A 20,050-nucleotide genomic window follows, 5' to 3' on the forward strand; every position below is an offset into this window, starting at 1 on the left:
TCTTTTCTCTGCTCTTCTATAATATGTTGTTACAGATATTTTAGAGCTAGAACATTTATTTCACACTTACCTAATCTTCTTTAGTCCTTAAGCTTCCTGAGAGCTGAATGCAGTAACCATGCTTTTTTTGTGTACCTCCTGAGTTGCTTATTGGCACATAGTAGGTCCTCAGTAATTGTGTGTTTAATAAATATTTTTTTTCAGCTTATCTAAGGAATGATGGTTTATGATTAAAATGACAAGTGATCAGTATGTAACTGTTTTATTTGTATTTTTAATGGCAGTTGAGATAATTTTAAATAATCGAAGTAATAATTGCTTTTATTTATGTTGTATTATTACATACTGAATATCAAGTTGTATTTGTTAAATGGGTGCTAATTATTCATAATCTCCAAAACATATTTTTTAAAACCAATCATACATTTTACTTGAGAATATTAGTATTGTGATAATCATTCATCCATTAAATATGTTCTTTCACATACATATATAGTTATCACATTTCTCTTAGCAGAACATACATTTACTGCCTTTCATATGATCAAAATATTTTGGATTATGTGTTCACGTTAAAGAGATAGGAAATTATCTTATGGAAGAAAGGGAACTTTCTCAAAATAGGTAGTTATGATTGGTTCAGCTCCAATTACTATACATTCTTATTGTTTCAATTATTTGTTTAGATGATTTTTAGATGTTTAGATGATTTTACATATATATTTTACATATATATTAATTTAATATTTAATATTTTTTTAGCCATATGATTTCTAAATGTGTCCATTATAAAGCAAGGCAGCATCTAAAAACTAAGGCCAGATATTTGCCTTATCAGGTGCTCCTAACACTAATACTAATACACTGGGTGATTGGCATAAAATATCTTTAAGTGTCCATCAATAGCTGAATGGATAAAGAAAATGTTTGTATATACACACACACAATACATATATTTAATGGAATATTACTCAGCCATAAAAAGAGTGCCTCTTGCCATTTGTGACAACATAGATGGACCTTGGGGGCATTACGGTGAGTGAAATAAGTCAGACAGAGAAAGGCAAATACTGAATGATATCATTTATGCGTGCATGCTAGGTCGCTTCAGTCGTGTCTGACTCTTTGTAACCCTATGGACTGTATCCTGCCAGGCTCCTCTGTCCATGAGATTCTCTAGGCAAGAATACTGGAGTGGGTTGCCATTTCCTCCTCCAGGGGATCTTCCCACCCCGAGGATTGAGCCTGCATCTCCTGAGTCTCCTGCATCAGCAGGCATATTCTTTACCACTAGAGCCACCTGGGAAGCTCAATATCATTTATAGGTAGAATTTAAAAATTAAAAAAAAAAAACCCCAAGCTTACAGAACAGAGAACCCATCTCGAAACTATTTCTGATATTAAGAGTAATACTACTTGATGTCCAAGTGGAATTGATTACACAAATACCAGAAGAGGTAGAGACAAATGGGGGATGTTAAGGTGACCCAGAGGGTAGTAACATTAGGAAGCCACTTCCACTCCTAAGGTTGAAAAAATTAGGGCCATGGATGGAGGGCCTATCTAGAAGTATTTGCAAGCACAAGGAAGAGATGCTACTCAGGGTAGATTGAGAGAGGGACAAATACCCTGGCTTCTCCTTTCCTGTCCTCAGGTACAGCACAGTGCCTCTTATTGACTCAGACTCTTGAGAAGCCATGGTCAGGTCATCATGGCACGTGTAGTTCCTGGAATACAGAGCAGTGTGGAGAAGGATAGGGGGTGGAGTGGGTCTGAGCGCAAACAGGTAAATGACTGGCATAACTGGGATGCCCAGATGTTAACAGCTTTATTCCTGAGGGATGGAGTGATTCTGAAATTAATGGAGTTACCTTGAATGTGTAATTAAGGTTTTATTTTTTTCATTAACTTACTATATTAAAAGATAATTGTAGATTCTTATTTTGTGAGTGTTAAGTGTGCTGAAGTTACTTTTATAACATTTTTTAAATGAAAATTATTTTTTATATGCTAGAAAGAGTATAACTCCTTCTGTGTTCTACATATTAACAGCTACACAGCTACTTAACGGTAATTTCTGATGTTGCCCTTTAGAAATTCTTTTTGTCTTTTCTTCTTTCTTAGTAATTGAACCATTATTTCTAGCCTGATGTAGTAGCTCTGTGCTTTCCTTTATAATAATGTTCTCTCTCATCCGCCATCTCTTTCTCTCCCTCCAGCAATAAGTAATTTTGATTTTCTTTGAACTATCATAATATTTTTACCTCTTTTGTAAAACTAATCCCTTATGCTTTTCTATAGTATTTCATTACTTGTGATCAAGAGCTCTATAATGTTTGTTTTTATACTTTCACTGTACTTGAGATATAGCAAGTATTTATTATCATTTAATGAATCTTTGTTTAGATCACAGAATTTAAGAGTGGGAAGGGACTTTATAAATCATCTGGTTCAAACTCTTGCAAATAGTAGATAAATTAGATATTTGTTTATTAAAACACCTGCAGAATTGGTACTTTTATTACTTTATGCTCTATCAGTAATATCATAATCAAGAGAAATAATATAGATGATATTTATCAATATTTATCGAGTAAATATGTATAAAATATTTAGCTTCTTGGTTTCAATTATGGATTAGAAAGGAAGGAGAGAATGAATTTTTAAATGCTTACTATATGTCATGCCTTTTTTACATATGACTATTTCTGATTAAAACCTTTTAACTTCTCTTTATTTTGGATAAGAAGTTCATATAAGAATTTTTTTCATTTTAATTTTTGTTCTTTAGTGGATTCTCTAGAATAAGAAAATTAATCAGTGTTATTTGATAGTCAGGTTAGTGCTTCTTTTCCAGTCTTTTAGGAAGTAACAATGTATAAATTCTTGTCTTATAAATATTACAGAAACAAATTTCTGTGTTAATTTAAGTGTTTGAGTACATGGTCTCATAATCTTGGAGACATGTTTTAACATTGGTTCATGATACCAGAAATCTGCTTTTAGCTGGCAAGCTATGAGAGCCAGATTGCCAAGCTGCGATCCGAGGTTGAAAAAGGAGAGGCATTGCGACAAAGTCTGGAGTATGACCTGGCTGTTGCTAGAAAGGAAGCTGGACTCGGAAGACGGGCTGCTGAAGAAAGGCTAGCTGAGGCACACAGGATACAAGAAAAACTCTGTGGTAAACTACTTCTGTTTCTTTCCATGTTTAGGGTTGTAATGTCATTGTATATCATTGCTCCCTGTTGTGTATGGATTTCGTATAAGAGCAGAGGTATGACTGGCTTTGGATAGACAGACTTTGCTGTTGTGTGTATGCTTTCTGGCAATTATGTGAACATTCATTTACTTGACATTAATGTTTTTGTATATTTATAGAAAGAGGTTCAAAATTCTGTTACTCGCTTTGTAGAGCACTTGTTCCATGAATAATCAGTAGAATCAAATAGAGATTTAAAAAAGAATTATGGGCTTCCTGTCCCATATAATCTGAAACAGAATCTCTAGCCTCAGAGAATCTATATGTTCAAGAAGCATTGCAGCTGATTTGTTGATTAGCCAGGTATAGGAACCACAGAGTATAATATATGTAAAGAAATGTGCCTAGCTATGTGTATGACTTATAACCAGCACCTGGGTCATGGAATGGAAAATTATCAAAGTCTTCCACATAGATGACTGCTATCCTGATTTTTAATAGCAGGACATTAATTTATTTTGCCTCCTTTTTGTACTTTATAGGAAAGGAATCATAGAGTATGTACTCTTTTGTGTCTGGCTGCTTTTCCTCGACACTGTGTTCATGAGTTCATCCTATTGTCATATGAACTTAATATTGATGTTTAATACTATATAGTGAGAACATACCACACTTATATTCATCCATTTTTGTTGACAGTGGTAGTGGGTAGTGTTTAGTTTTTGGTTATTAAGAATAGTGTTTCCCTGAACATTCTTATACTCAGTTAATTTTAATGAAGAGAACACTGAACATGAATTCATAAGATTTAGATTTAGGTCCTGATCCTGCCACATACTGATACTTGAAACTAAACTGTTTTAAAAATGAAATGAGAAAACAAAAGTGCTTTGTTAATTGCATGGACTCAACAAATGTCAAAGTTATAGTATTATAAAGCTTACTATCCTTAGTCTTGGTCTGGCCATTGGTCAAAGATAATTTTGATTACCTTTGACATTTAATTACTACACTACTGTCTGACAGTTAGGATTATAAGACTTGAAAGGCACCAGATATACAAGTTAATGACTTCTATTTAATTATGAAGAAATTGAAGTCCAGGAAAGATGGAAAGTTACTTGCCCAAAGTCAGGTGATTTCAACAGACATTTCGCAGAGGAAGATAGAATTCTAGTAGTCACATGAAAAATGCTTCCCCTCACTTGTCATCAAGGAAATGCATATTAAAATCACACTGACTGTCACTGCATAGACATCAGATGGCTTCAGAAATGACTGTCAATACCAAATATGTTCAGATATAGAGCAACTGGAACTCTTTCTTATATTTGGTTAGTGAGAAAGTGAAATGGTACAACTACTTTAGAAAAAAACTTGGCAATTTCTTTTAAAATAAGCATATTATTTTCTCCAATGACCCAGAAGTTTCACTCTTTGGTATTTTCTCTGAGAAACATTTGTCCACAAAAGACTTGTATAAGAATTTCATAGCAGCTCTATTTATGACAGCCCCAAATTGGAGAAAAACCTTAAATGTCCATTAACAAAAGAAGAAAACATTTTTGTATATTCATTGGATAAAATACTGCTCAGCAATAAAAATGAACTAACTCTTGATACATTCAATAACATGAATGAACCTCAAGAATATTATGCTGAGTGAAATTTTACACAGAAGATGACTTCTTGTATGATTCCATTATATAAAATTCTAGGACAGAAAAAACTATTTGTTGTTGAAAAAAATCAGAACAATGGTTACCTTTAGGATGGGTTGGTGGGGGGGACTGACTCGAAAAAGGTAGGGGGAAATTTTCAGATTGAAGGAAATGTTCTTTATTTTGATAAGGGTTTGGGCTACATTAGTGTATGCACTTATCAAATCTCTTTGAATGGTACACTTAAGATTAATCAATTTCACTATATGTAAATTTTACCTGCAAAATAATTGAATTATATATTTTAATTCTAATTATTGATATGAATGCTCAGTTATTCAGGATTGAAATTTACTTTTATTTGCACCTTGTTTTGAAATGTATAAGAACTATGATGGTTTGATGGATGGAGAAAATGAATGCATGCATGGATAGATGTATGGATGAATGTGTAAAGAATATATATATGGCAAAATGTTAAGCATAGAATCTAGTCTGAAGTTCATAGGTGTTCATTGTACAATACTGTTACTCTAAACCTTATTTTTCAAAATTTTTGTGATAAAATATTAAGGGTAGAGTAGGAAAAAACCTAATGAATTTATGGGATTTTAAAAGAGATAAACTCATAATGATTGAGAGAGGAGACAAGACAAGAGAGAAAATATTGGAAGTTGAAAAACAAGTGGACGAAGGATAACTGACTTAGCAGACTTAAGATGTCAGAATCCTAAGCCCCAGTAAAATAAAGGAGGTTAGTTAATAGCTGTTTGCTCTAGAACCACATATGTTCTTAGATGCCCTTCCCAAGAGCCTGCTGTTCTGGGATTGCTCCCACTTCCTAGTGTAGATTGGGGGCTTAATATCTGGAGAAGATAAAATACAGGGTTTCCAGACTGGCAAAACCAGGAAGATAACATACTACTACTGAATACTGAGGGTCTATTGCTTCTAGATTCTTTTTTCTATTGACTTTCCCAAAAGTGAGCCTTGAGATTACTACACTCCGTGTGGGAACTTGGAAGACCCTTCCATGGGTCATCTGACCAAGCTAAGAGAAAAACCTAATGATAGTGAGGTAGGGAGTTTCCTTCCCACATTTATCAGACCACGGTTATCAGCTTCTGTCCTCAAGCTCAGAATCTGGGCAATAGTTATGTGAGTATATAAAAGATGTGCCACCCTTATAGTTATGCTTAATTGGGAACAGATAACCAAGAATTAGCAGATACTTGGGGAAATCCTCTAAAACGGAGTGAAAAGCATTAATCTGGAAGAATCAAAAACTCTGCTAGGAGCAGATTTAACAAATAAGCATTATTAATACCCTCACAGCTGAAAAAGAATATGGTCTGTCCAAGGTATAAGAACTGGGGGATATAAAGAAAATAAAAGCCTCTTAGAAATTAAAAATATGAAGTCAGAAATGAAAAATGGCAACAAAAGCACTGGAAGATGAAGGTGGGAAAAATTTCCCCAAATTAGAGACAAAGGTAGAAAGATGAAAGAGAAAAGGCAAGAAACTTTGAGGACCAGTCTAAATAGTGGATGATCTTGAAAGAGATAAGAGAGAAAGCAGAAAGGGATAAATGATCAGTGAAATTACTTAAAAAGAAAACACCTCAGAACTGAAAGATATGAATTACCAGATTGAAAGGGCCCACTGAATATTTACCACAGTGGAAGAAAATAGACCCACGTGAAGTCATGCTGCTACTGCTAAGTCGCGTCAGTCGTGTCCGACTCTGTGTGACCCCATAGACGGCAGCCCACCAGGCTCCTCTGTCCCTGGGATTCTCCAGGCAAGACACGTGAAGGCACAGCATTATGAAATTCCAGAAAATAGAGACAAAGTAAAGATTCTAAAGCTTTCAGAGAGAAAAGAAAAGGAAAGAAAAATAAGCCATTTGCAAAGGAACAGGAATCAAAATGGCCTTAAATTTACTTGCAATACAGGATGCTAAACGATACAATACTTGTAACTGAATGGGAGGGAGACTTTTTGTATCTTTTAAATAACTTTTGTATTTTGAACCCTTTGAATACTTGATCCATTTAAAACACAAATATAATTAGAAATAATACTACAAATAGTGTTTTTTTTTTTTTTTGGTTTGTTTAACAAGTATAGTTCAGTTGCTCAGTTGTGTCCCACTCTTTGCGACCCCATGGACTGCAGCACGCCAGGCTTCCCTGTCCATCACTGGTACTCCCGTGTTATCTTTACAGCAGTGTAACTAGGAGGCACTTTATTCCCACTGAGTGTTAGAGAGTCAGAGAGGTTTAATCAGGTGGTAGGTGGTGAAGACAGACCTGGAAGCCTTTCATTACTTCTTTTCTAGATGCTGAAACAGAACAGCAGCCATAGTGAGTTCGGAAGTGATAGTTATTGTTGAGTTAATACTAGGATGGGAGGTTGAGCCTAACTTTAGGGGAGCAAAGAGTTCTAGTTTTAAGGTTCACAACCTCAATTTTGTGATGGTCTTAAGTATGAGATACGCCACAAGTATTGTTTGCCAAGTCAAAAATCAAAATTTGTAATCTATCAAGGCTTTTAAAAAAGAGGGTGTGGAGAAAAGGGAACCCTCTTACACTGTTGGTGGGAATGCAAACTAGTACAGCCACTATGGAGAACAGTGTGGAGATTCCTTAAAAAACTGGAAATAGAACTGCCTACTGATCCAGCAATCCCACTGCTGGGCATACACACTGAGGAAACCAGAAGGGAAAGAGACACGTGTACCCCAATGTTCATCACAGCACTGTTTATAATAGCCAGGACATGGAAGCAACCTAGATGCCCATCAGCAGATGAATGGATAAGAAAGCTGTGGTACATATACACAATGGAGTATTACTCAGCCATTAAAAAGAAGACATTTGAATCAGTTCTAATGAGGTGGATGAAACTGGAGCCTATTATACAGAGTGAAGTAAGCCAGAAAGAAAAACACCAATACAGTATACTAATGCATATATATGGAATTTAGAAAGATGGTAACAATAACCCTATATATGAGACAGCAAAAGAGACACTGATGTATAGAACAGTCTTTTGGACTCTGTGGGAGAGGGAGAGGGTGGGATGATTTGGGAGAATGGCATTGAAATACGTATAATATCATATATGAAACGAGTTGCCAGTCCAGGTTCAATGCACGATACTGGATGCTTGGGGCTGGTGCACTGGGACGACCCAGAGGGATGGTACGGGGAGGGAGAGGGAGGAGGGTTCAGGATGGGGAACACATGTATACCTGTGGTGGATTCATTTTGATATATGGCAAAACCAATACAATATTGTAAAGTTTAAAAATAAGATAAAATTTAAAAAAAAAAAAAGAAAAAAAAAACTAAGAAAAAAAAAGAGTATCCAGTTTTTTTTTTTAACTGTCTTAAAAAAAAAAAAAAAACATTTATTTTCTTGAATAGGAGAAAAAAACATTTGAGTTGCAGCTGGTGCACCTAAACTTGGATGTGCTCTAGGAATATGTCATAACCAATTCATGGCAAAATCACCTCTGTCTGGAGGGGAAGAAGAGATTGAGAATATATAAAATAGGTTCTGGGACAGGAACTTTTCAATGTAGACTGGTATGAAGTGGTTAAATGTTTTGTTTTAAGATGACATTGTAAATGAAATCAGCTCTAGTGCCTAGGTTTTTGAGCTCCTATGTTTTAATTTGTGGTTGTAAATATACCTGTTATTCTTTTATATTTTTAATAGCTCAGAATGTAGAACTTCAGGGAAAGGCAAATGAGATCGAGAAAGCATTCCAGATTTCCCAGCAGAAATGGAAAGAAGAGTGCAGAAGATTTGAACATGATTTGGAAGAAAGGGACAATATAATTCAAAATTGCCATCAGGAATATGATTTACTTACGAAAGAAAAAAGCAGACTAGAGAAAACTCTACAGGTAAATATTTCATGAAGAAATTCTTCTGTATTTAATATTCATTGATATGTATTATTGGAGAAGGCAATGGCACCCCACTCCAGTACTCTTGCCTGGAAAATCCATGGATGGAGGAGCCTGGTAAGCTTCAGACCATGGGGTCGCTAAGAGTCGGACACAACTGAGCGACTTCACTTTCACTTTTCACTTTCATGCATTGCAGAAGGAAATGGCAACCCACTCCAGTGTTCTTGCCTGGAGAATCCCAGGGACGGGGGAGCCTGGTGGGCTGCTGTCTGTGGGATCGCACAGAGTCAGACACGACTGAAGCGACTTAGCAGCAGCAGCAGATATGTATTATGGGCTTCCCTTGTAATTCAGTCAGTAAAGAATCTGTCTGCAATGCAGGAGACCTGGGTTTGATTCCTGGGTCAGGAAGATCCCCTGGAGAAGGAAATGGCAACCTACTCCAGTATTCTTGCTTGGAGAATCCCATTGACAGAGGAGCCTGGCAGGCTACAGTCCATGGGGTTGCAAGAGTCGGATACAACTTATATGTATTATACATTATTTGAAGTTATCTTTGGAAAGGAAAATGCCAGAAAGCAAGCAAATCTGATTTCCTCTTTACTCCTCCCAACTCCTTTCCTCTCTCCCTTTCTTCTTTTTTTTTAGGGTCATATTTGCAGGTCTGTTTTGTAATATGCTTTAGCAATATGTGAGTATATATACTGTTTCTTTTGTGAAAAACAGTTTGAGTTCTCTGATCAAAATTTTAAAAAAACCCACTTATGTGGGAATATTGTAAGAAGATAAGAACCCACAATCCTTTTGGTCTAGCAGCATGAAAAGTTGGAATTTTAGAAATGTGGGTCCTAGATTTTGACCTGAATATACAATAAACACAGAAAAATTTGTATATATCTGATATAAACTTCATTATATATGTAGAGTACATTGTATATGGCATGGTAGGTGAAATATATGGCCTTTTACTGAAATTATTGTGAGCTATTTATCCTCCCATTTTTTTGTTCTTTTTTAGTTTCTAAAGTAAAAGCATGGTTTAAAGTTGAAGTTGCCACTCACCTAAAAGATTTTGAATTGTTTGTGTTTGCCATTTTTTTTCAAGTACCAATTTAAATTAAAAAAAAAAAAATATGTGGTAAAAATGCTTTCCATTTACCAAGGGTGTAAATGACTTTCAGAATACTGGAAATAAATCTTCACTAAAAATAATTTTACAAATGCATTTGCCAAATGTAAAAGTTTTAGCACAATGGTTCCCTTCCATTGTCAGCATGTCTCCTTTTGATTTCCTGCTTGCTAACAGTCACAGTTGTCTCTTCTATTTACTGTAATATTCTTAGACTCTGAAACGGTGCCAGACATAGACAAGGGTTGCATTAGTTTTTGAATGAGGGGAGTTTAGTGACAACTGGAACTACGAGTTCCTGGGCTGCTCTATATAAACTGCCCCACGTAAAATGTCTTAGAATTACGGGGAAAAGAGAGAAATGGTGGCAGCATTCCTTATAGTCAGTCAGCTTGCATCTCAGATCTCTTATGGATCTTGATGTGATCTTGAGCATCTGTTTGGTAGGAGAACTTTGATTTTACACGATTGGCTTTGAACTAATCTGCATGGAGACCTTTGGGAATAAAGAGGAGTCACTGTTTTCCTCTAAGGGGAAAAGGTCTCAAGGCTCTCCCTGTTGGCTTTCCAGTAGTGTTGGGAGGGCAGTCTTTACTTTGCAGATCCATGCTATAGTTTATAAGGACAGGGGAGGTTTTCCCTCTCTCTCACGTAAACCACAGAATCTTTCTCCTTGTGTTAATGCAGATTGAGTTTTAAACCCTACAGTTTAGAAACTTGGGCTTCTCAGGAAACCTGCATTTTATACTTCTAATGTTTTGAACCAAATTAGATCCTGTAAATGTAGCGCAACTAAGAAAATCACTCAAGAAAACATCTTGCAAATACTGCTTATCTGTAGAACAAGAAATTAGTTAATAGTCCAGACCTAAAAATGTTTTATTTCATTTTTCAAATATTTGATATTCATAGGAAATTAGAGCTTTCCATATTATCTCCTTTACATACAGATTTACATATAGATTACATATATGCCCGACAGTCTACTTTGTTTTTGTCTTTTTATCAGGATGCATTTTGTTCAGTCCCCTGCAGCTAAGTTTTTTGGAAAGATTGGTTTAAATATCTATATTTAACATCTGTATTTATATCTATCTGTATCTATCAATACTGTATCTATATCTACCTGTATCTATCAATATCTGTATCTATATCTACCTGTATCTATCATTATATGGATTACATATATGAAATGTTGCTTGAATTAAATGGGTAATCATAGCTTCTTATTCAGATATTATTCTGATTGTCAAAATATAATCATTCTATTAATTCTTCTAACATAAATTGTAGTGAGTTTTAACAGTCTATGGGTAAGGAAAGCCCTTTGTATGTTTAAATTGCGGATGAAGGAAGAAAGGTAACTTTTATTGATCAACTAGTAAAGCAAGATTTTATTCATGTAAAGGAAGCATTGGAAAAACATCAGGAGGAGAAGAATGAGATGGAGTCTCATATCAGAGAGACAGCATTGGAGGAGCTTAGATTACAAGCAGAACAATGGGAAGCAGAGAGAAGAGAGTTACAATTTATAGTCCAGGTATTTAAAAATAATAATTCAGATCCTTCAATATGTCTTTTTAATGCTTATGATATTAAAATTTACATTAGTGAGATAATTGACTCGCCTACTCAAGGAGAAAATAATTCGTAGAAAGCCATGTTTCATTTGTAGTTACGTGACAATATGGGCAACTGGTTCAAAAAGATACTATTAGAATTAGAGTCAGGTGACTTCCATTGCATAAATTATTTGATTTTTAAAGGACATATATATACACTTGGCATTTGGTTTTCCAGTTTAAAATGGGAGACTATTAGCAGTCTTTAATAACATAAAGAAATAGAATAGTTAGATTTTGGATATTAAAAGATGCTTACAAATCATATAGTATAGTAATACTCTCTTTTGAACTCTATTTAAGAAGTGCAAATTCTTAATCATGTTCTTTTAACCCTTTCCCTGCCAACACACAGTGCAATTTGAAAATCACTGGTTTTATCTAATAATTTCCATTATAGATGAGCAGACTGCAGTTTGTGATTTAGTCATATCATAGACTGAGCAATTAGTGTGGGAAAAGATTATGAGTCTCCAGATTCTTACTTCTGTGTATATTGCATATCTTTAGGACATTCTGTAAATTACTTTGAAGGAGAGTTAGGAGAAATTAAAACTGTTCATTCACTAATCAACCAATTTAAAATTTCAAATAAATTTCCATTATTTCTTCTATTAATTTGTGATAAGACAGTTTTTCTACACAAAATGACATTGAAATGTAGTCTTTATATAGATGTCAAAGGTATGTGTTCTTTACAGAATGAAAAATGTTCACCTAAAATAAATTTTACAGTTGCTTTTTGTGTTAGGAAAAGTTTTATAAGACGCAGGTGGCCCCAAACCTGTACAGAATAGGAGGCACCTATTTCTTTAAGAGTGAAATCTGGCAGTAAACAGTGGAAGTACTGAATTTGTTGCATATGTAAGTGTTGAGAATACCAACGGGATCACATATTTCCCAAACCTTTGTTCCTTGGGCAATGCTTTTCTTCCCAGTCACTCCCTCTGTGAAAGCTGTAAAGATAGTTACTCTTTAGACCTCTTGGTATTTTTAGAGTCTGCTTATAATTTTGTAGTTAGTTAGTCCTCTCATTCAGTCAGTCACTTGTTCCTTTATTCATTCCCTAAGTACTTGCTGACTTCCTGCTGTGGGTCCTGAGGATATAAAATTGATTAAAATATGATTTCTTTCCTAAAGGATCTTTCAACATGGAGAGGCATATAAAGAGAGGAGAAAATATTGTAATATAATACAATTTTAAAGAAAATGCTATAGGGTCATAAAAGAGAAATGAATTTCCTGGGAGTTTGGGGGAAATTTATCACAGAGCAGAGGGCATTTGAGCTGTTATTGATAATTGTCTTCATGGTTACCTAAAACGAACTAGTACACATAAGTAAATGAAAATAACCTCTTTATTTTTGAATACTCAGAAATTTCCACTACTACCGGTCGGAAGCCCCAAATTTATAAAATATATTGCAGAGACCTGTATTTAAATGTGTAGATGATATGATTTTAATACAGTTTCCTGATCAATCCTCTAAATCTCACATGAAATATATATGGTTCAATCAGACTTTATATTATGAAGTATTAAGGGAATTTGGAATTCTTTGTCAATCTTTAATTATCATGTGTGGTAAGAATAGGAATATATTCCTTAGGTTACTACCACCTGTGAGATAGATTTTTTTGTATTCCATAACTGAAATGTTCAGAACTCTGTCTCTTAATTCCTTGGCCTTTTTATTTTAACAAAAGAAAACTGCTTTTCCTTTTATAAAGCAAGCTTAGAAATCTTTTAGATTTTAAAAAAGCCTTTTTTTTTTTTAAACAACTTGATTGAGGGCTAGATGAAAATTCTCTCCTCTCTCTATTGGCTGTTGATGGGTTTAGGTTTCATCCTATAATTAGGTGTTAGTATCACATAGTGTTCTTTTGTGTAACTCTCCAAGGGAATTCAGTTTTTAAAATAAGTTTAAAAAAAACCTCAATGAAGCCCCATCTTAAACAGACAAAGCTGGTACAATATTTCTCTCATCTGGGCTTTAGAATTCAGGCTTGTATAAAAGAAAAATCTTAATTTTATGCCATGTCTCCTTTCTTACCCAGTATTTAAGTGATAAATAGAGGTGTACTTCTCTGGAATATTAATGGGGATTCTTAATGGAGTTATCTCATTTTAAAAAAGCGTTTTTCATTTTTTTAAATTCATGTCCTCTTTTGATAAACATAAAAATTCCATGCTTCTCTTGGCATTCTTTGAAATTTCAAAACAAAGCAAAGCCATAGTAATTTTAGAATGACGTAATATTTGATCTTGGGAAAATGTTATTTTATGTTTTGCTTCTATTTATTTAAATATGTGTTTGTTTCTGCAGTAGCAGTGAAAACTTTGAGGATGCTTATTAGCCATGAGCTTTACTACTGTAGGCAGTGTGAGACATGCGGTGGTAAATTGCCACGTTCTTTCCTTTGTCATTTTTATAGTTTACTTCAATGTATAACTCATCAGTAGAATTAAAAGCATTTAGAAGATGAATGTATGTTTTCATATTTATTTTATTTCCAAAATTCTGTAACTAGGCCAGGGAATAAAGTGACCCTTTCCTCATTCACTGGCTAAATTTGATTTATATATCTAGTGATCAAGTGAGGTGAGAGCTTGTGATGGCAGAGGAGCGTGGGAAATGTTCATTGAAAATAATACCACAGACTGAAGGCGGAAGAGGAAGAGTTGGGGGTGGTGGTAAAGGAAGATATCAGACTAGGTGTGGGATCAGATTGGGCATCTGTCAGTGGGATGTGTGCTAAGACAGCAGTTAGGGATGGGGTATACAGCATGTCAGCATGACCGGGTAAGTGCAGCTGTGATCCAGGGACAACTTGGAGTTTGTTGCATGGAAAGGAAGTATTTCAGAATTTTGTCTTAAATGATCTAGGGTAGCAAGGAGTTTTTCTTTGTAGTTTCCTGGGAAACCGTCCACTGGTGCCCTGTGTAAGCAAATGATGTAGAAAGTGAGTCTGGCGCTGGTACTGCCTGTTATTTCCAAACATTCCTTAATAGTCAATTATATCTTATCAATAGTCAAACATATATCAATGTAAGTCAAACATATATCAATATATCAGTGCTATGCTATGCTAAGTCACTTCAGTCGTGTCCGACTCTGTGCGACCCCATAGACGGCAGCCCACCAGGCTCCCCCCGTCCCTGGGATTCTCCAGGCAAGAACACTGGAGTGGGTTGCCATTTCCTTCTCCAATGCATGAAAGTGAAAAGTGAAAGTGAAGTCGCTCAGTCGTGTCCGACTCCCAGCGACCCCATGGATTGCAGCCTAACAGGCTCCTCCGTCCATGGGATTTTCCAAGCAAGAGTACTGGAGTGGGGTGCTATTGCCTTCTCCGCAATATATCAATATCTTATATCAATGGTCAAACATATCTTAATAGTCAATTTATAGAAATAAAATACATTGTTCTCATTGTAAAAATGCCTCCAATATAAGGGAACTTTAAAACAGAAAGTAGAGGTCTGCCCTGTTACTCTGCCCACTCCAGTCCTACCCCTCATCTAAGGGTATATAAACATATAATTACTTAAATATGCCTCAGTAATACTCAGTGTCCATCTTTTAATTCTTGCGTTATTCTTGTAGTGCTTGCGAGCTTTTCTGTTACGTTTCTGTTTTCCTAATACGTTTAACAAATTCCTTATTGATCTATATTTTATTTCCTTCAAAATTTTTTGCTTCACTTTAAAATGAATGATTCACCAACATCCTTGCCTGTGTCTTCGGGCTGTCATACAAGTGATTCACCTGTGTAAATGCCTAGAAGTATAATTGCTGAATCTTCACGTTTTATAACTGTGATAGGTATTACATAAAGTTACCAGTGAGCACTGTTTTTGATTGTCAAACTGTGCTGACTTTGGGGATTTAGAGAGATAACCATGTACTGGACTAAGGTTGTAACTATATCTATGTTATTTTATTTCATAGGTTAGGAAGGAGGAGTACTTTAACTCTGATATGTTCTAACTATTTGAATCCTTCAGACTTGAAACCTTATTTTGGAGTTCAAGAAATATTGTTTATATAAGTGCATATAAAGAATTACACTTTTGGGGCTATGTTTCTGGAAGATGTGGAAAGAAAGGAAGTTTATTTTCTAACAGCACAGTGTGGTTTACTTTGATGTTAAATGTCAGTTCAAAAACAAACTCCAGTTTAAAATATTTTAAGTTCAACACCTCCCTCTAGTGGAAAAAAAAACTCACTCAATTTCCCCTGCCTTTCAGTTAGTCAGTTCAATTGCTCAGTCATGTCTGACTCTTTGCAACCCCATGGACTGCAGCACGCCAGGCTTCCCTGTCCATCACCAACTCCTGGAGCCTACTCAAAATCATGTCCATTGCGTCGGTGATGCCATCCAACCATCTCATCCTCTATTGTCCCCTTCTCCTCCCACCTTCAGTCTTTCCCAGCATCAGGGTCTTTTCCAATGAGTCAGTTCCTCACATCAGGTGGCCAGAGTATTGGAGATTCAGCTTCAGCATCAGTCCTTCCAGTGAATATTCTGGACTGATTTCCTTTAGGATTAACTAGTTTGATTTCCTTGCAGTCCAAGGGATGCTCAAGAGTCTTCTCCAACATCACAGTTCTACCCTTAATGTGATTTAATTAAGTTGGGATCACCGACTTGATGGACATGAGTTTGAGCAAGCTGTGGGAGTTGGTTATGGACAGGGAAGCCTGGGGTACTGCAGTCCATGGGGTCTCAAAGAGTCAGACACGATTGAGCGACTGAACTGAACTAACGTGATTTAATTTGTTGCACACACAGACACACACTCACTCACTATAGGAATCCAAGTATCTTTGGTTTGATTAGAAAATAAATTCTGTGACAAAAAAATTAAAAAATTTATTTGGGAGGAGGCAAGTTAATTTGGATGTATAACTGCATGAGGTATTTTATAGTTCTTTTGTAATTTTCTTACAGTATACTAACGCATATATATGGAATTTAGAAAGATGGTAACAATAACCCTGTGTACGAGACAGCAAAAGAGACACCGATGTATAGAACAGTCTTATGGACTCTGTTGCAGAGGGAGAGGGTGGGAAGATTTGGGAGAATGGCATTGAAACATGTATAATATCATGTATGAAATGAGTTGCCAGTCCAGGTTCGATGCACGATACTGGATGCTTGGGGTTAGTGCACTGGGACGACCCAGAGGGATGGTATGGGGAGGGAGGAGGGAGGAGGGTTCAGGATGGGGAACACATGTATACCTGTGGCGGATTCATTTTGATATTTGGCAAAACTAATACAATTTGTAAAGTTTAAAAATAAAATTAAATTAAAAAAAAAAAAGAAAATAAATTTTCTTGTATATTATAATGCACCCCAGACATGGATTATATTGATTAAACCATATACCTGTAACAAGTATCTGAACATATAAAAATTAATAGGGATTAATGTATAATTAATTAATACCCAATATAGCCAATCAATACCATTAATATTGCCAACATTTACCATCTAGATTATTTAGTGTTTGTCATGTTTGCCTAAGAATTCATAACAGACACATTTTATATCACTGAAGACTGAATCATTCACTAGCACCCCACCCCCACAAGATAACCATCCTTCTGAAGTTGGTGTTTAACTTTCTGTCTGTAAACATTGATGATATATATTTTTTTATAGTATTTTGTGTATTTAAAAGAGATGCATGCAGTATCACACAGTATGAGTCTTTGTCCAACTTTTCTCCCCTCTTACGTTTTTGAGGTTTAGCCTAGTTAATAAACTATCTCTGGTTCATTCAATTTAACTGATCTGTAGTGATTTATCATAGCATAATCATCCATTACAGGGTTGATTGAAATTTAATTTCTTTCTAAGTTTCAGTTATTTCAGGCAATGCTTCCATAAACATCAAATATTTTTATGTGGGATGTATTTAGTGTATTTGCAATTATTAGATAAAATATATGCTAAGTTATTTTCCCAAGTGGTTGTATCAATTTGAGAGAAGACTTTCTGTTCCCTTGAAGTCTCTTGAACCCTTGGTATTTTTCAGATTTAATTTCTTTTGCATTAGAATGTGTGTGAAATTTCTCTTGCTTAAATTTCTGTTTCCCTGACATTGCTCATGTTATGTTTATTGGTCATTCATGTTTCTTCTTTTGTGAACCGCAATTTTATTTTTTCCCCTTTATCCTTTTTGTTTGTATATTCTTATTGATTTATAGGAGTTTCAAATACATTTGATAACTTGGTTACTTAAATCCCATGGCAAACATCTTTTTCCTCTTTGTGGAGACATGGAAACAATTTACATTGTGTGCAGTTTTAAATTTTAATGTAGTTGAATGTATCAGTATTTTCTTTTATTGATAGTACTTTTTTATGTCTTATATAACCTAAAGTCATAAAGAAAAAATATTTTTCTGTATAGAGCATGAAGGAAGGTTTAATTTTATTTTTTTCCATATGGATAACCAAATGTCTCTACTAGTCATTCACCTGTCTATGCTGTTACCACTTATTGATTTAAAATGTCATCTGTGTCATATATCAGGTTCCTTCATAAAATCTACAGTTTGTTTCCTGGTGCTTTGTTCTGTTTCACTTACATGTTGTTCTGTTTCACTTACCTGTAGATCTGTTTCTAAATCAATACTAAATTGTTTTATTTGCCATGGCTTTAGAGTAATTCTTGATATCAGATAGAGCAAACTCCCTTCTGCATATTCTTAATATATTTTCTGAGGGAGTGGGGAGGAGAGTTATTCTTAGCCTTTTAATCTTCCATGTGAGTTTGAGAATTGACATGTTATTTATATTCCACCAAGAAACCTTGTTGTAATTTTATTGGAATTGAATTGGATTTATAGGACAGTTTGCCATAAATTGACATCCTTAATTTCTTCTGCTTTCCACTCTTTTTTTTTTTTTCTGTTTTTGAAGAGATTTCTTCAATTTTATATCACAACTTTTCTATTAAATTCTCTTTCTGCTTTTAAATTTTTTAATTTCCAAGAGTTGTTTCTTGTTCTTTGACTATAGTTTTATATAGTAGACTCTTCTTGTTTCATGTTTCTAATACCTTATTTTAACTCTGTGGATGAAAGTCATACTTGTTCTGAAGGTGGTTCCCCTCCCCCTGCCTCCCTAGATTGTCTTTGTTTTCTCCGAGTGTTTGATCCCGTTTGTCTGAATTTCACACGAAAAGCTTTCCTCAAATGTCTGGTGATCCTTGTCTGTGTGTTCATGTTTAAGAAAGAAGCACTAAAAAGCTGGTAGAAAGCTCTTGTTGTGTGTGGAGCCCTTCCATTTAATTGGAGAACCTTTAAAAGGCCGGAGTCTGTAGCTTTTTCCCCTCGGCCTGGTTATTTCCCCACAAAGGAGCCTTCTGGTCTCTTCCTTGTCCTTATAGTACCTTGAGTGTAGGAGTCAATGTTCTGGGAGCTAAAGAAAGAAACAGAGCTGTGAGGTCTCATCCCCCACAATTTCCCAGTCTCCTCCAATTTTTAATAAAGTGTCTTATCCTGTCCTTCAGTTGGGTCTGGTTTTCATGACCTCAGAACCTTTTTGGATCAGCCTTATTGGTTTGCAAATAAACTCTCTCTTTTTCCAGAATGGAGAGGGCCCTTTGTCTGGGAGGGAGTTGGCAGAGGAGATCTGAGAACAGAGCTAACTGCTGCTTATAGAGGCTTCCAACAGTGTTCTGTGTTCACTGCCACTCCATGGCTTGGCTTCAGGGGTAATTCCTGCTTCCAATTTCTGATTTTTTTTTTTTTATGGATATGAATTCAACTTGCTATTAGGCCCTGCCTTTTTTGAGTATTTAGCAAAGTTGAGAAAGCTGAAACCCATCACTTAATCACTTGTCCATTTATTTTCCATCTTCCAAATTCGCTTTTGACATCTGTTGGCTGTCATCTCTTCTATCACTCACTTTTATTCTGTCTTCATTTAAGTGGGGTTTCAGGAGCAAGCAGAGATGATTGGATAGGTTTGATCCAGTCAACTTAAGTGGTGATATCCTCTTTCTACTTATGACTTTTTGAGACCTTACAGTTTCATTTCATATTTGAGTTCTGGTTTTACGGAATGTTTTTAGTATGAAAAGCAGCCAGGGTGTTGGGTTTCATAGCTATAGTTCTTTTTTTCTTTCCAGTTTTATTGAAACATAATTGATTCTCCTCCTCCTCCTCCTGCATGCATGCTCAGTCCTGTCCCGTTCTTTACGACACTGTGGACTGTAGCCTGCTAGGCTCCTCTGTCCATGAAATTTCCCAGGCAAGAATACTGGAGTGGGTTGCCATTTGCTACTCCAGGGGATCTTCCAGACCCAGGGATTGAACCCATGTTTCTTGTATCTCCTGAATTGGCAGGCAGATTCTTGGCTACTGCACCACCTGGGAATCCCAATACAATATGGTGTTGTTAACTGTAGTCATCATGCATACATCATATCTTAATATTCAATTTATAGCATTTTTATAAATTTTTTATGGTATAAGTATTACAGTCTTTCCAT

General features: G+C 35.4%; 1 protein-coding gene across 1 annotated transcript in view; it reads left to right on the forward strand.

Annotated features, from left to right (window-relative positions):
• The window catches only part of CCDC171 (coiled-coil domain containing 171), a 338,272-nt gene that overhangs the window by 14,239 nt on the left and 303,983 nt on the right, over nt 1-20,050 (forward strand). The window contains 3 exon segments of the mRNA XM_070375929.1: nt 3,007-3,181; nt 8,588-8,778; nt 11,322-11,453. Of these exon segments, the coding sequence (XP_070232030.1) occupies nt 3,007-3,181; nt 8,588-8,778; nt 11,322-11,453 (498 nt within the window).

The sequence above is a fragment of the Bos mutus genome, chromosome 8 (genome assembly GCF_027580195.1).
Source record: "Bos mutus isolate GX-2022 chromosome 8, NWIPB_WYAK_1.1, whole genome shotgun sequence".
In the NCBI taxonomy this organism is placed as follows: Eukaryota; Metazoa; Chordata; class Mammalia; order Artiodactyla; family Bovidae; genus Bos; species Bos mutus.